General features: G+C 35.6%; 1 protein-coding gene across 2 annotated transcripts in view; it reads left to right on the forward strand.

The window, feature by feature from the left end:
• The window catches only part of EML6 (EMAP like 6), a 121,599-nt gene that overhangs the window by 63,156 nt on the left and 42,198 nt on the right, over positions 1-16,245 (forward strand). For both annotated transcript variants that reach the window (XM_075088105.1, XM_075088106.1), the window contains exons 9-17: positions 962-1,218; positions 1,583-1,795; positions 2,706-2,873; positions 3,766-3,872; positions 6,900-7,018; positions 7,686-7,872; positions 8,551-8,656; positions 12,184-12,277; positions 15,709-15,809. In XM_075088105.1, coding sequence (XP_074944206.1) covers positions 962-1,218; positions 1,583-1,795; positions 2,706-2,873; positions 3,766-3,872; positions 6,900-7,018; positions 7,686-7,872; positions 8,551-8,656; positions 12,184-12,277; positions 15,709-15,809 — 1,352 coding nt within the window. The remainder of the gene's footprint in view (positions 1-961; positions 1,219-1,582; positions 1,796-2,705; positions 2,874-3,765; positions 3,873-6,899; positions 7,019-7,685; positions 7,873-8,550; positions 8,657-12,183; positions 12,278-15,708; positions 15,810-16,245) is intronic.

A 16,245-nucleotide genomic window follows, 5' to 3' on the forward strand; every position in this document is an offset into this window, starting at 1 on the left:
ATTAAAGCAGAAATCAGCAATAATATTTTAAAAGCTTAAAATGGAGAGTAACAGAAGCATGACATCTGGAGAAGACTCTTCCTCACAATATTTCCTTACAGCCCAAATGTATAACCTGGTGTGGATTGTCTTTGTAAATACAAAATAAATGGCACTGACACTTGGCTCATTGTTTAGTCAACTTGGGGAAAGATGTATTTTTTTTTTTTACGCTTAGTTTTATTTTTTTCCTCATAGCCAAAGCATTTGGGGAGAACTACTTGCAAAAATTTTGTTTGCATTCACTAGCACTGCAGTTTTTAATTCCTTGGTTGATAGGAAAGGAGGTTATATAAAACGTTATTGATAGGGAAGAATTGAATATTTTTTTGAAAACTAGATGATGTAGCTGTCTCGATCTTTTTCAAAGACACATGCAAGGTATTGTCACTTCTGTTTTTCCACTGGTTGGGTGGTGGTGGTGCTGGAACCCCCAAAGCTTTAGCTAACATGCCATGGCATGTGGGATTAACCATCTCTAACTTTACCAGTCTAATTGTTAGCCTCTAATCTAAACTGTTTGCCTGTCTCCCCAAAAGAGTCAACGTGGTGAAATGGGTGTCTCCCCCATTTTAACATGGTCTTGTGAGAGACAGGGTCTCACTCTCTCTTCAGATGGAACTCTTTTTTTCCATTGTCTATGTTAAAAATAAAAAACAAAAACAATTAAGTCTGGTCTCGTTGAGATGAGACAGCTAACTATTTTGCAGGTAAAATTAGGTGAATAGAATGAAGAGTATCATTGGCAGGTAAAGTTGCTTGTAACTTTTGCTTTAAAAGTATGCTTATAACCAACAAAAATAATAGGAACTACTCAAAAATATTTTTTTTGTGGAATATGCTTTTTGTTGTACAAATTTAGTGCATCTATCTTCATATTTGTGGATTGCATGTTCACAGCTTTCACTGTTGGTTCTTGCAGAGACATGACAGAGGTAGTTCATATTAAAGACCGAAAAGAAGTAATCCATGAAATGAAATTTTCACCAGATGGCTCTTACCTTGCTGTGGGTTCTAACGATGGCCCAGTGGATATCTATGCGGTTGCTCAGCGATACAAAAAAATAGGAGAATGCAACAAATCTTCTAGTTTTATAACTCATATTGATTGGTCTGTGGATAGTAAATTCTTGCAAACCAATGATGGTGCAGGAGAGAGACTGTTCTACAAGATGCCATGTAAGTTTACAAGTGGCTCATGTTACGAACAAATAAACTTCAGTGTTGATTTGAAAAGAATAAAAAAAAAATATGGCATAAACAGTACATCTGCAAGTGGAGTTTCTTGACTGGAACTTAGATAAATATCTAACATTTTCCACTTTTTAATGTTTTTAGCATGTATGTGCAGCTGCGTTAGACCTTGTAGATGTGTGATGTTGTCAAATACCACAAGTGTGAGATTATACTAATTTAAAGTAAGATTGTGAATCTTCATAACTTTTGAGGTTAAAAGACTAATCCCAAGAAGAATACACAGGTAAACGTGATGAAAAGAAATGGAGTTTACTAAGAAACAAATTATTCACTTTTATATTTTCAGCTGGGAAGCATCTAACTAGCAAAGATGAGATCAAAGGAATTCACTGGGCTTCGTGGACCTGTGTGATAGGATCTGAAGTGAATGGAATTTGGCCAAAATATACAAACACTACAGATGTCAACTCTGTGGATGGAAATTACAGCAGCTCTGTGCTAGTGACTGGAGATGATTTTGGGCTGGTTAAGCTAGTCAGATTTCCGTGCCTAAAGAAAGGTAAGATAATATTTTGTGTTTCTGAAGAATGGAATATTTACTTTGAAACCATATCTCAGTATATTTTCTAATGGTGGCTTTTGATCCTTCAGTATAAATCAAATTAGTGTGTGCACAGTTCGTATTAGTATTAATGGACATAAAGATGAGACTTTAACCCTCTCTGTATCTAACGATTTCCCACCAACGTACTTGGTTTTAGCACTGTTGAGGATGTATAGGTTAACATGTGCTTATTCTGATACTGCATTTTCAGAAACTAATTCAGCAAGTCTTTACATCACATCAAAATCATATTAACACCAGCTGCACTACTATAATTCATCCAAATTTATGTCAATAATAGTTTCAGTAGGGCTTCACTGTCTGTTAGTGTGTATCAGTGTAGCTCTGTTTAAACTATTTGCTTCATATCTGTAGTAAGCTTTGAACACAGATTGTTTCCTCAGTATTTGCACTGTACCATGCATAAAGCCGACAAAATTAAATAAAATGTTTTGGCTTTCCATGATCTTCAGTGTTTAATTTAATATCATATCAGTATGTTTTCTGATAGTGATTTTGAATTTATGTGTGTAGTGCAATACACGCTACATGTGTAGAATTCACATTAGCAGTAATGGCTATAAAGGTGAAAATTAAACCCTATGTGTGTCTGGTGCTTCCTGCCAAGATTAAAGTGCCTTTCAGAAAACTGAGGTGAACATATTGTTCATATGATTTTATGCCATTTATTTGTATTATATAATTACTATTAGTATCAAAATATCAAGAAGCTTCTAAGTATTTTTTCGTTTTTAGTGTTCATGGGTGTTTAGACTGTGTTTCCATTAAAAGCCTAACTTCATTAGTTTCAATGTTAAATTTTTTTCTTCTTACATACTAACAGTTCTGGTTTTGGTTTTTTTAGGAGCTAAATTTAGAAAATATGTTGGCCATTCAGCACATGTAACCAATGTCCGTTGGTCCCATGATTTTCAATGGGTTTTAAGTACAGGAGGTGCTGATCACTCTGTTTTTCAGTGGCGATTTATTCCAGAGGGGATAACAAATGGCATCCTTGAAACGTCTCCGCAAGGTAAAAATTATCTCTTCTTAAATAAAATCAACAGAGAATGCAGCACTGTTGGAAAAGCTTTTACTGAATTAACGGAAAATAATTGTATTATAATTCCCTAGAATTACATATGCTTAGCATGTTTGGGACGTTTTACTTTTCATAGACAACCAATTTCTTTCAGGCAAGGCATGCTAAAACCTCTTCTGCAGTCTGCAATACTGTGTGTTTAGGAATACATGAGTAGTATTTGTCAAAGCATATGGAAAAAAAAGACATTTAGTGGGAGATCTAATCTAGGTAAAACTAAATTTTTTAAATTAGCCATCTAACTTGCATTCTTGACTACACACATTGAATTGTTTAACTTTCTTTTCAATGCAAATTCACGTATATATGTGATACCTGTACTTCAGATTTTTTCCTTGCTGTATCCATGATATTTATAATATTCTACAAAAGCCATATCAATTATATAATGGCAACTGTTGAAAATAGGATTCCCTTCAGCAAAGGGGCAAAAATTCACTCTGTATCTGCACAACTCCGTAAAATACCTGTGTTACAGCAAATCTTTTTAAACACAGTGATCACACTGAAAGTTCTAGTTTACCATTTCTGTATGTTTTCACTCCAAAGCCCATTAAGAAAGCAGTGTCCTCTCAGGTGATGGAAATGTGCTTGTAACTATTCAGATATTCTCCTTCCCTTTGCCCTGCTTCTACCCCAGGCATTCAAACAAGAGAAACGGAAATGAAACCTGACATAGTCAGTCAGCCCACATGATTTCTACAAGCTGCTTAAGCCTCCAAAGTTGTTGAATACTGCTTTGGATGTTGTCTAAATTATGTAAAAACATCACATACTATTTTCTTGTGATTAGATGCCTAATATTTTTTTCTTTTAAACGCAGAAGGCGGCGTTGATTCATACAGTGAAGAATCAGATTCAGATTTATCTGATGTGCCAGAGTTAGATTCTGACATTGAGCAGGAAGCTCAAATCAACTATGATCGCCAGGTGAGTGAAAATCAACACGCTGTGCCAATTACCTGACGATTTATTGTGACTATTCAGTAAAGATAAGCAAAAGAAGTTTGCAGTTAATTCATCAGACTACTATAGGAAGATTATTTTGACAGTATTCAGCTGATTATGGAACCAATATACATTAAAACAGATTTTACTTTACCTGGAGATGAGAATTTAAAGGGGTTTGGAGAAAAAGCATTGGTGTATATACCATTATATGTTAGAATAAAGAATATATCTTAAAAAGCACAAATTTAAACCTGAGAGCTTATTGCTATCCTCGTTCTTATGATGGGTGTTAGAGAAGACTTTTCAGTCCTATCAAATTTAGAATCCCAATTTGTAGAATACAGCTCATGGAGTTTTTGTATGACTTTTGCATATTCAAAGCAGAATACCCTTAATGACTATGGAGCCTGTATAATATATTTACTTGTGACAGATTCTTTTTTTTATTGCCAAGGACAACAATGTACAAGAATTAAAATTTCCCTAGTTTACGGGAACCAAGTAGAATTGGTCTCTAATAATAACTTAATACAATTAATTTGCTTTCTGTTTTCAGTACAACTTTGTTCTGAGAGAAGTTAAGATAGATTGCTTCCATGCAGGAAAACAAATCAAATAAGTATTCTTTACTGCACTGATTTTTTTCAGGAATGGTAGTATGCCATTCGGCTCTTTAACCTGACATTACAGTGTCAATTTATGCTTTGTCGCTATGGGCTCCCCTGGTGATCAGGACTGTTGCCTGAACTTGGTTACAGTCACCTATTCGGCTGTGCTCACGTCACTGGGGTACTGTGGGACTGCACCCCTCTCTGTGTGGGCACTTTCTTGGATGGCCTTGTTATCAGGCTCAGATCTTGGCCCCTCTTCTTTTAGAGAGCAATTTTACCTTGCTGCTCCCAGGCATGGTTTCACCCAGCCTGCATTATAACAATTTTCACCCATACTACTATATTAGAAAACATTACTGAAGTTTAGAAAATGCCATAAAACAACCCATAGTTTTGCTCTTTTTAGGGCAAATGGATTACGGTTGCACATTTCTGCAGGGCTTCTACTTCATTTGGTGTATGGCATATTTAGTTCTTACCTAACAAGAAACTATTCAATCCTTTTTCATTCATCAGGCCATTCCATGGCTGCCTTTACTGCACATTGCTTGAACATGTCTCTGAAGACAGAATTACTTTCGCTGTCATTCTTTCTGTTCCATTTGTGATACTGAGTGCTTCACAAACACTGATCTTTTTAACAGTCTGCAATGTGGAAGGGTGCTGTTATCCTTGCTTTGAAGAAAAGGAAATGTTAACTTCAAATTCTGCTATCTGTTCTCTGAATTTTGCTTCTGTTTAAAAATACCTGCAACCTGATTTTCAGGTGCAGAGAATATTACTTGTCACCTTGTCCTGTTACCTTATCAGTTGCAATGGTGAAAAGTCAGAACTTCCTCAGACCAGAATGGTGGTCTCGTACTAAGTGTGAAAAACACACAATAAGCTTGTTTCAAGTTGGTTTGAGTAAGTTGATGACTGTCATGGACCTGCTTTCTAGAATGTAGAAGGTTCACCTCTAATGTTCCGTGCTTTAGCCAAGGACCATTCTTTGTCTTTTTGCCTCACTTTCTAGATCCTGCAATAAATACATAGGCCTTTCTGACAACAGCTTATTTTACCTCATTATTACAGAGATTGATTGTGTTTGCCAAATGAAACAGAGGTTTTGTCAAATTTTCTCCCTCCCTCTCACTGGAGTTATTGTCCCATCCTCCTCCTCCTTGCCTTCTCCTTCTGATTTTCCATCTGTATCCAAATCAGAGAGCATCCTCCTCCATGCTGTCTGTGTGTCAAAAAGGACGTCTGGGTTTAAAAACTAAAAGTTAAAAAATAGTTGTAGGCAGTTAAACAGCAATATTCCAGGCAGGTTAGTGCATGAAAAAGCTAGAAGCGACTTAAAATACAATCTTATACAGGAAGTGTGAGACAACCCCAAGCATAAGCTGCGCTTCACATTTTGTTAAAGGAAATCATTCACAAAAGCACATGGAAACAAAAACAATCTTATTTTAAGAATTGGGTTTGGGTTTATTTTTTAATGTTATTGATGAAGCAGTATAGAGGATTCTAGATTTTGAGATGCATTACAAAATGATGATCCTATATTCCGTTCCATTGGCAATACTCACTGAGGAGCAAGAGTAAATGGATGAGAATGCTCAGCATAAAGTACAATACATACGAGTGACAGACCCAACATTTTAAGACTCTGCCTACCATTTCAAAAGCTCACCTGGTTATATGAACACCTTTCTTGTAAAAATCCAGTATCCTATCTTTGCAGTCAGGTAGATGTCTGTGGGAACGGGAATTTCATTGTCCTTTTGTAAAATGCAAGAAATGTAGGCACAGAAAATAAAAAACAATGCTCTATTTCAGCGTTATAAGGGATTTTGTTTGCTGCCACAGCTTTGAAGATGCTTCAAAGATCTTTAGCAGCTCCACAGTGTTTCATCATCTCTGAAAGATTTAAATATGTAGTATTTTGTGTCTTTTGTGTATTTATGGATCTGTAATTCTACTTCGGGGTTCTGGGCACATTGGCAAATCACTTAAGTGCTCTTGGTTACTGTATATTTCACCGTAATCCCTAGGTAAAATTAATTCATTATGTTCAGCTTTGGGTATGTACACTGAAGCACATATCAAGGTAAGAGACACTTGAAAAGTTCCAGTCAATATTTAAATTCCTTTTCACTAAGTGACACTGGAATCTTCTTCTACTCCAGACTAATGTTCTGGGCCACTCACATGTCAGGCGACTTCATTGTCTGGAAAACATTCATTATTATCTGAAGTTCTGTAAGGAGCAATAGCTGAATTACTCTGTGTTGTAACTACTGAACATCACATTAACATACATTAAATTTAATACTTAAAGTCACGTTCATTCATATAAACAAATATTTAGAAAACTGGAGATTTGCAATTAATTTTAACAATTATTCTTCAGGTTTACAAAGAAGACCTACCTCAGCTGAAACAGCAAAGTAAAGAGAAAAACCATTCTGTGCCCTTCCTTAAAAGAGAGCGAGCGCCTGAGGACAGTTTAAAGTTGCAGTTTATACATGGGTAGAGTAATATTAGATACTACTCTTTTTTTCTAATTGTTAAAACATCCTAGCAACGTTAACAAATTCACATTAGAGCATTTAGCAATGCATTTTTTTGGTGCTTACCCACAATTAGTTTGTTTGTCATTATTACCATGGGTAATTATGGAATATCGGACATATCTTTTCTTTCAGTTGTGTGTGTTAAGGAACAAAAGAAAATTATAATACTGTAGCCACATAATAAATAATACATCAGCATTGCATTTTATAAAATTACATTTTAAACTAGCTGTTCACTGCATCTTATGTTTCCTGGAGCAAAGATTCTCTTTTAAGTTCATCATGATAGCTGTGGTTTGTAAAAATGCCTGATAGATTTCTGCCTGAATCCAATTCCCTGTAAAACTTATCTGGACGCAATTCTATGTGAATTATGTACTCTTTTTGTGAAACCAGTACTAATTTAGGAGGTACACGCAAGGTAAACCACGAGAAGATTCATGAATGCCTGCTCTTGGTGGGAACAGTCTTTCTCTGCTTCTGTGCTATGATATCTTTGAGTTAAAGTTGACGCCACAGCTGTACTCTTTTCAAGTTAATGCACAAATTATTGGAACAATTTGTTTCACAAATTACCAGAATAGTTTTGAAAGAGAATATAACTTGTTTTGTATTTACTTCAGTTATAGAGGCTATGACTGTCGAAATAACTTGTTCTACACACAAACGGGAGAAGTGGTGTATCATATTGCTGCTGCAGCTGTTGTATATAATAGGCAACAACATGCTCAAAGGCTGTATCTTGGTCACGATGATGACATCCTCAGCCTAAGCATTCACCCAGTGAAAGACTATGTTGCTACTGGACAGGTGGGTATTTAGAAGTGATGATCTTAGCAAAACATGGAAATAAATTCCCTTTACAATATATAATTAGGAAAATGAGGTTCTCTTCGTCCTTTAGTATAGTGTTTCCTCCTAAATATGGGTAAGCTGTGCATTGTTTCCTATATCTCTGCCAAACTGCTGGGGAGTGCTGGACTGGCAACTATTTGAGGTGATTATTAAATCATTCCTATATAACAGAAAAACTGCCAATCTTGTGGTGTGGCCTTGCAAAAAATCTTATAATCACTTTTTACCTCTGCTTTCATCTGTAAATGCAGGAGCTGTATTTTATCTACATCATAGGAGGTTTTGGGGTTTCATTAGTCAGTCTCAGTATTTTTGTACTGTAGCAGCATTCAAAAGCCTTACTCAGATAAAGACTATTTTATGTTGGACACTCTACTGATATTTGGTACTGAATGTGATGTATTCAGTATATTCATACATATTCATATATCATGATAAATTATATCATTAATATGATACCAAATACTGATGTTTTAGAGAATATCTACTGATAATTCTCTAAAAGAGGGAATTGATCTTGAAAAATATATAATAGGGCAAGTGGAAAAGTAGTTACCTCTGGAGTGTTTTGAAGGTATGACAGTGCGCTTTGTACTTCTATGAGCAGATATTCCGATTATCCTTCTGATTTAGATTGGAAGAGATGCTGCTATCCATGTTTGGGACACACAGACACTGAAATGTTTATCGTTGCTCAAAGGCCAGCATCAAAGAGGAGTGTGTGCATTGGATTTTTCAGGTAAACCACAACCTACATTCATCAAAATGATTAATTAAAAAGCAATCCTTATTATGAAATCTTAATTTGAATAGCTAGCCAATTTTACAAGTGATACAAATTTTACGTAAAAGTCTGCTGACGGTTTTGAGAAAAATAGCGTGTGTAGTGAAGTCAGTCATGGTCCTTTCGTCAATCAATCAATAATTGATTTTTGTGATGTCTAGTACATGATATCAAGTGTACAGCTAGCACTCTGGTGGCTGTCTGCATGGTGGTATAATAATTTAAAAGCAGGCAGAATGGTGACTTGAAGTGTATAAATGAGATGGAAATGTGATCTGTAGGCTCACACAGTTCTTCAAATTTGCTAACAGTTCCCACGTTTTCCAGCAAGTTTACAGAAGAAGTAAATACGACAAACTGTTGTCTGCTGTTTCTCCTGCTTGTCTTTCTGAGATGGATAACCTATGTTGTCTCAGTTTTCAAAGGGTAATCCCTACATTCAGCATTGGAAAACGTAATCCATATGGTGGTGACTTACATACTTCTGCATCTTTATAGCGGTGTTTACAAACTCATTCTTCATTTTTCTGTTTAAAATATAAAAAAAGAGATTACTTTAGCTGAACTATCCTTAATCTGATTTTCTTCAGTTAAATATAATTTATTTCATATTCTCCTCTCTAGAAACATGGTAAGAATTCATTAGGGCATAGATCACATTTATGAGACAGGACTATATGAAAGATGTTTGTTCCACAAAGGTAAGTCTGTGGAACTGAGTCATATTCCATTATCAGGAGAGGAGCCTTGGTGTTCATTCAAGAGCTGGAATTCAGATGTGAACCTGCTGATCCACTGTGGCATGTAACCTAGCTCTGAAAAGGGATATGGTACCAGAAGAAGGGAAAATGGATAAGGATGATCTAATTGACATAGTGTGCACAGATGTTAAAAAACTTCTTGTTAAGATCCCTAGGTGAACTTCTGTATTTAGAAAATACTTTGTGGTTTACATTTTTAAGAAAATTAGGTTCCTGTACAGAGATTGTAGTATTCCGTGTATTGGAATCCATGTACCTTTATGAAAGCCTAATGAATAAACTGCACACATAACCTGTGGACATAAATCTGTACAAAATTATTAAAGCTCTTTTTAAAAAGTAGTGACCACTGGCATCATTACAGCGTTGCTTTAGGACCTGATCCTGAAAATGCACATATTGCATTCCTAACTGGCTTTAGTTAAGATTCTTGGCATAGAGGCATAGTTATGCAAATATGCACCTCACTATGGGATCAGAGTGCTACTTTGGCCTTATGTAGGGAGTTTTCATTGTGTTAATGACAGATATTTCTAAATTATGTTTAGGTCACACTACTTGAAGCTTAAAGAAAGAAACCCAAAACTCCCAACCTTTTTTTGGCTGTACCTGATCTGGCAGCTGACTCTACTTGCCCTTATTCTTACTCACTTTCTAAAACATCTGCTCTTGGCCATTACTGAAGACAGCGTATGGGGCTGGGTCACCTTAGTAGCACCCTGCTGATGACGATATAATCGAAAGATTATCATTTCATTCATGCAGTGTTTGGTTGTGCCCTCTGGTGGCTAATTTTAACATTTATAATTTTGGATATTAATTAGAGTGTATAGCCCATACTTGTGAATAAAGCCTCCTCTTTCAAGTGAATAAAGTTTAAACTGTGTTCTTACCAACAAAATTTCTCAACCATGTCCATTTACATAATTGAGTTACCCCTAAAAATAATTATTGTCATAAAAATATACAAATGCACCTCTAACACATTTACCACATGTTTACCTTTCCTATCAGCTCTCTTCATAGGATTTTATCGCACTACAACTGTTACAGGGTAGTTCTTACTGTCTCCTTTGCTTTCCTTCCTCATAAACTTTTTGTGTCTCCTTGTTTGTGTCTTTTTTTTTTTTTTACCTTTTTTATAAATTCAGTTTTGGTTTCCTGTCCTGTTTTTCAACTTCATTCCTTCCTGCCTACCTACACTCCTCCTATCTAGGCCTGTTTCATTTAGCTGAGAACTCTCTTCCTCTTTCTGTAGTTCCCCTTCTTGACTTGCTCCTCAGAACTCAGTTGCTAAATACTGTGAGCTCAGTCTAGCTGTGTGGGACCTATGCAGCCTTATGAACTTTGAAGTAGTTCTAATGGAGTAATTTATACCAGTGGCACACTCTTTATTCTTGAAGTCAAATATGCTTAAGCATAGAGTCCTTAATATCTGTTAATGTCTTCAAGAAGTAACATTCTCAAATCCATTGCTTTCATGCACTCTTTTGGCCCTTTCACCAGTTCTTTACTTCCTCCACCTTTAATTTTCTTCAGTTAGAATAGAAAAATCAGGTGATCGGCTCCTGCTACAACCTATAAAGTTCAATTCTCTTGTCATATACTTCAGCAATTATGGTTTAGTTTTAAAAAATTTTCAAAATTCTGTGACGGTAGTTTGTCTCTAAAAGTTTGTTAACAATGGTCTTGTTTATCATTATTTCATATACATAGCAAGGATGCCTAGGTACTGTTGAATTATATATTATATTCTGCTCTTGCTTTTCTTTCTCTCATTATCAGTAGTGCTGTGTCTTTCCTGCAGTAGAAGAGATGATAGCCAGCAGTTAATTTTAGCCTTATAATTCTATGTCATATTTATAGTTTCATTACAGTGCCTATTAACCTTTAACCATTCATTTCATTATACACTAATAATTCTTGTCACCATCTCAAGCAAAAGAAAAGAAGCATCATCTGATCAAAAGTATTTCAAATAAAATGTAATGTGATTTTGGAGTACTTGGACTTTATGAAACGGCCTTTCACTGTCCTGATCCTACCTACCTTCATTGTACTTACACACAGGAATGTTTTGTGTCTGCCTTTGGGAAAGATCAATGGTTTGATGAGGAATACAAATAAAAAAACCTAAATTGGGTCAGACAGACAAACATAGTAGAATCTAATGAAGTCAAAAGAATATCTTTTCTAGAAAAGAATAGCCCGTCTTGTAATCTTCCAGTTAAAAATTAAGCAGAAAAATCTTACTGTGACCTATAACACAACCTGTTCTGTCTCTGATAAGGGTGATGCCATATTTAAAGTGACCTTAGTTAAGAAGGAGGCGGCTAGGTCATCGCTTCACAGAGTGCTCTGTGAAATCTATGGATTCCAGTTTGATGCGTCATGACCCAATAGGTATTAATTTTGGTACTCACTATTGCATTATGAATCCTTCTTGTGGATAAAACTTTCAGCAGTTAGAGATTTCAGGCATCTTAAGAGGTTGGGGAGGTTGGCTGTCTTTCTCAGTTCATTTGTCTAATTCTGTATGTAGTCTACTTTAGGAACTGAAGGCCATCAGTGAATCTGAATCCTAATCTCTCAGAGTATTAGTTTCTTGTTTTACTTCATTTATAATACATCATTTGAAATTCAGTTTACAATGTATTTGTTGTGTTCATTGCCTGCTCTAAAGCCTTAGCACCTTTAACATTAAGTATTCCTTCTGTACAGCTGATGGAAAATGTTTGGCATCCGTTGGGCTAGATGACAATCATGCCATTGTGTTTTGGGATTGGAAAAAAGGAGAAAAGTTAGCAACAACCAGGTAAGAATACAACTCTGTGTAATTGTGCCCTGTGACTGCATTTTTCTGACTAGCGTTGTCCACATGTATTACTTTGTTTATAGGAAAAAACAGAGAACACCTCTCTGAAAAGAGAATGGTGTTTCAGAGTAATATATCCAGATTAAAAACCTTGGGATCTACAGCTTAGTGCATGGAAATCCTGTGAACTATTTCTGTCAAGGGTTCCCTAGCCCTTCTGTTAGGATAGCTACATTGATATTATAGCTCATTTAATGATTTTCACGTTAAGTTTATATTTTCTCCCAATTTTGTTTCCTGATTCATGGCAGAAGTCATCAGAGATGCCGTATTTTCTTTTGTGCATTAGATGGTACGCTGAGTTCCATCAGTGTACATGTGCAGATCACTTTTCTGAAAAGGAAAAAGTGTTCCCTCTAATATAAATAGATTTTTCAAGGTCTGCTGATCTTGCCTTCCTTCTGAGTCAGCTTTTTCTGAGATATTTGCTCTTTGCAATTGCTAACAGAGAGCTTAGCTAATAAGCCTGTAGTGAAGAAGCTTTTGCAATTGCTTGAAGGGACCAATGTTGGGAAGAAGATTGGATTATGGTTTACGTGTTTGGTTTTTTTCTTCTAAAATATTGAATTGCAACATTTTCTTCATGCTAAACTAGTTGTGCATGTTAGAAGAATCAAACTGTTTGAGAACCTGGTTTCTGTCCAACAAATCAAATGTACCTCTGAGGTCAAGATACTAGAATTGTGTAGAATTCATGTAAGCATGGACTTACATACCACAAAGGCAAGGAGTTCATTTCATATGCTGTCTACAACCATGTAACATCTAGCATTGGTCAGTAGAAATTATTAGCATAACTGCAAAATTGCCTGCAAAAGATAATTTACTTTTATGTAAGTATTACACTATTATCACTATTATATAGTAACGTGTCCCAGAAGAAATACTAAGATTTTCTCCTGGCAGCACTATATGTTAGTAGTATACCATTACTGAATAAATGAATGTTTTGATCCAAGTGTGTGTGTACCACAGTCTATGTTAGCTATACAATTTTGTCTCAGACATCCAGTTTATTAGCCAGCAAGATTTTAAATTGGGTTTAAAATTTGTGATGTAGAGCTTCCTTAGCAACAGTGCTGTCTGTGTTGTAAAACATGACATTTTCATTTGCTTTCCAATCCTAGTTTTACTGTCTCCAGATAGCTTGTGCTTCAGACTCACAAGTGAAAAAAATACCTTCTATATTCCCAACCTTAGAGACCTTCTAAGCTTTTAAAAACAAGATAATGATGGGCTGTATGGCTACCTGTGTCTTGTTGCTCACAGGAGAGAGATAAGATTAAGCACTTGGGTTATTTTCAGTGTATAATACTATATGTACCCAATGCATCTACTATTAACGCTAATCTATTATTTTGAAAACACGCAGGGTGCTCACAGAGAGCATAAAAAAGTAATTTAGTTCTAATTTAAATTATTGTTTATGTTTTAGCAGTGCCTAAAGGCAAGTTCCCCATTCCGGTAAGCACAGTAGGACGTATAAAGGGAGAGACAAAAACCAAGACAGGAGAGTTTACATCCAAATTTTAGACATGAACCTCATGTGGCCTTGCAGACAAGAAGAATGGAAGGGTACCTCCTTACAACCTTATAGGCCCATAAGAAGAATCCATCTAAAGGACTAAACCTGAAAAATGAAGTGTACATTCACTATGTACAAACATTCATTATGTATATTCTGTAGTTATTTTATTTTTTGTTAATATTCTTTTGCTTAATCTTTTTGGGATGATTTATTTCAGCATGACTTCTCAGTTTTCATGTCATAATGTTCAGAATATAGTCTTATTTATTTTTTTTAATTGCTCACTAGATAAATTATACAGCTTGTTTATCTTGGCTCTACAATCTTCTGTCTAGTTTCATTAAAATCCTTGTTGAGTTAAGAGTACGCTGTTAGAATCAAAACATCTCACTTCTTTCACTAGCTTCTCATGCCTTATATGCTGATGCAGTGCTGGTCCTATTTGATCGTATTGTTTTGTATTAGTGGACTGTAATCCCTAAGGGAGCCAAAGTGGGCATTGTCAAATTTATTTACAGTCTAAATCAGTGAACACCATGCTCTTCTCCTTTCTTCATTCTGTAAGAGCAAATGTCCTGTGCCAGTCCCTCGGAACATAAGGACACAGGCTCGTTATACGCGTTTTGGTCTGACCATTGTAGGAAATTGGGGTGGAAATGAAGGCCACGTAGTCCAGATCTCATGTATCAGCACTATCCATCCTATCACACAGGCAGACGTACTCTTGTCATTTTACAAGGGACACGTGTGCCGGGATGCAATTACTGTGATTTTGGACTCAGGGCAGTACATTTTGCCTGTGTGATGGATGCTTCCAGAAGAAGCAGTATAACAGAACTCAACCAAAAGGCTGGGCATCATTTTAGCAAAGTATAGGAACAGAGGAAGAACTGCAAGATGATGTACTTCAAATGTCAAAGCTGTAAAGGACTGTTTTTTGTCTAGACTGAATCACCAAAAGAAAATACTGAAACGAAGAGGGTTCTTGGAACCATGTGATTTTTCAGATCTACTAAATCTGTCGATTAAAGTGACATTATCATAGCGCAAAACCTGAAAATTTTAAAAGCTAGATTTTTGCTTTTGGTGTGTTATAAAACACTGAAATAGAAATAATTACTACTTTGCATCTGGGAATATTTTTTATAATGGTGAAACTTAAACTTACAAATTCCCATAAATACAGAGAATAACTTTAATTACCTGAGAACTAAATTTGAAGGTGTATATACTGCTCAATGAACTGTTCCCTAATTTATAATTTTAAAATTTGATGTTTTATTTTTCATCTTCATTTTTCATGAAGCACAGTAGGTTAAAGATTTCCTTGGTTTTTCTCACAGAGGATTTAAAATATTTATTGAGTTTTTTCTTATCCATTTAAATATTTATGTTGCCCTTCATACCTTCTCTTAATTGCATTGACCTTTGTTGCCTGCTTCTTCATTATTACTTAACTGAAATTCAGTGGGAGACAATTTTTATTCACCGCATTTCTGCAGTCTAATTCCTATATGGTGTATGCTCAGATACATTCTGCCAACTCTGTGGGTCACACTTCCAAGGCTAAACTCTTGCAGATTAGAAATACGGCTCTCTGCTTTTTGTTAGATAGGGTGATGATGGTAGAGATAACCTAGACATAGCCCCTGTGACTTGTCTGCCAGTCCTATAGAGTTACAGATCCATACTGTTGTATTTGCACCAAGAGTATGACAGTCATGGTGATTACATTCTCATTGTTGAAGACTACGTTTGGTTAGTCCAATATGCTGAAATGACATTTAGTTGGAAACGCTAAGTCATCCCTTACAGTGTTTTTTAATTTTTATTTTTATTGCAGGGGCCATAAAGATAAAATATTTGTAGTGAAGTGTAATCCACATCATGTAGATAAGCTAGTCACAGTCGGAATAAAACACATCAAATTTTGGCAGCAAACAGGTACTGTATTGAAATTTTATATTTAATTTATTTGAGAATGTATATATTTTTAATACAGAAACATTATGTCCTCAGTTTAAGAATTCATTTTATTTGTAAAGTGATTTTCTAGTTACCGAAATACCAAAGGGCTGAAAACCTACCTCTGAATTAGCAAATATCACAATATTCCTTTCTCTTTGGAATTCATTTCCAGCTAATTGGTTTTTTTTAACTCAGATCATACTATTAAGGATTTCTCCTGAACAGGTGTCCTTGGGTCTCAGAAAACATGCAGTCCTGTAATTCACTTAGGCAGATTATGGCCCTCATTGTAAAAAGGCCAGCTGGTATCTAAGAATCTTAGGTGCCTCTGGCACACTGCTAAAACCAGTAGTGTTTGTGCTTCAGGTACTGGTGTAACGCTACCCTTCAGCTTCAAGATAAAGCTGGTTTT

The sequence above is a fragment of the Phalacrocorax aristotelis genome, chromosome 3 (genome assembly GCF_949628215.1).
Source record: "Phalacrocorax aristotelis chromosome 3, bGulAri2.1, whole genome shotgun sequence".
NCBI classification, from domain to species: domain Eukaryota; kingdom Metazoa; phylum Chordata; class Aves; order Suliformes; family Phalacrocoracidae; genus Phalacrocorax; species Phalacrocorax aristotelis.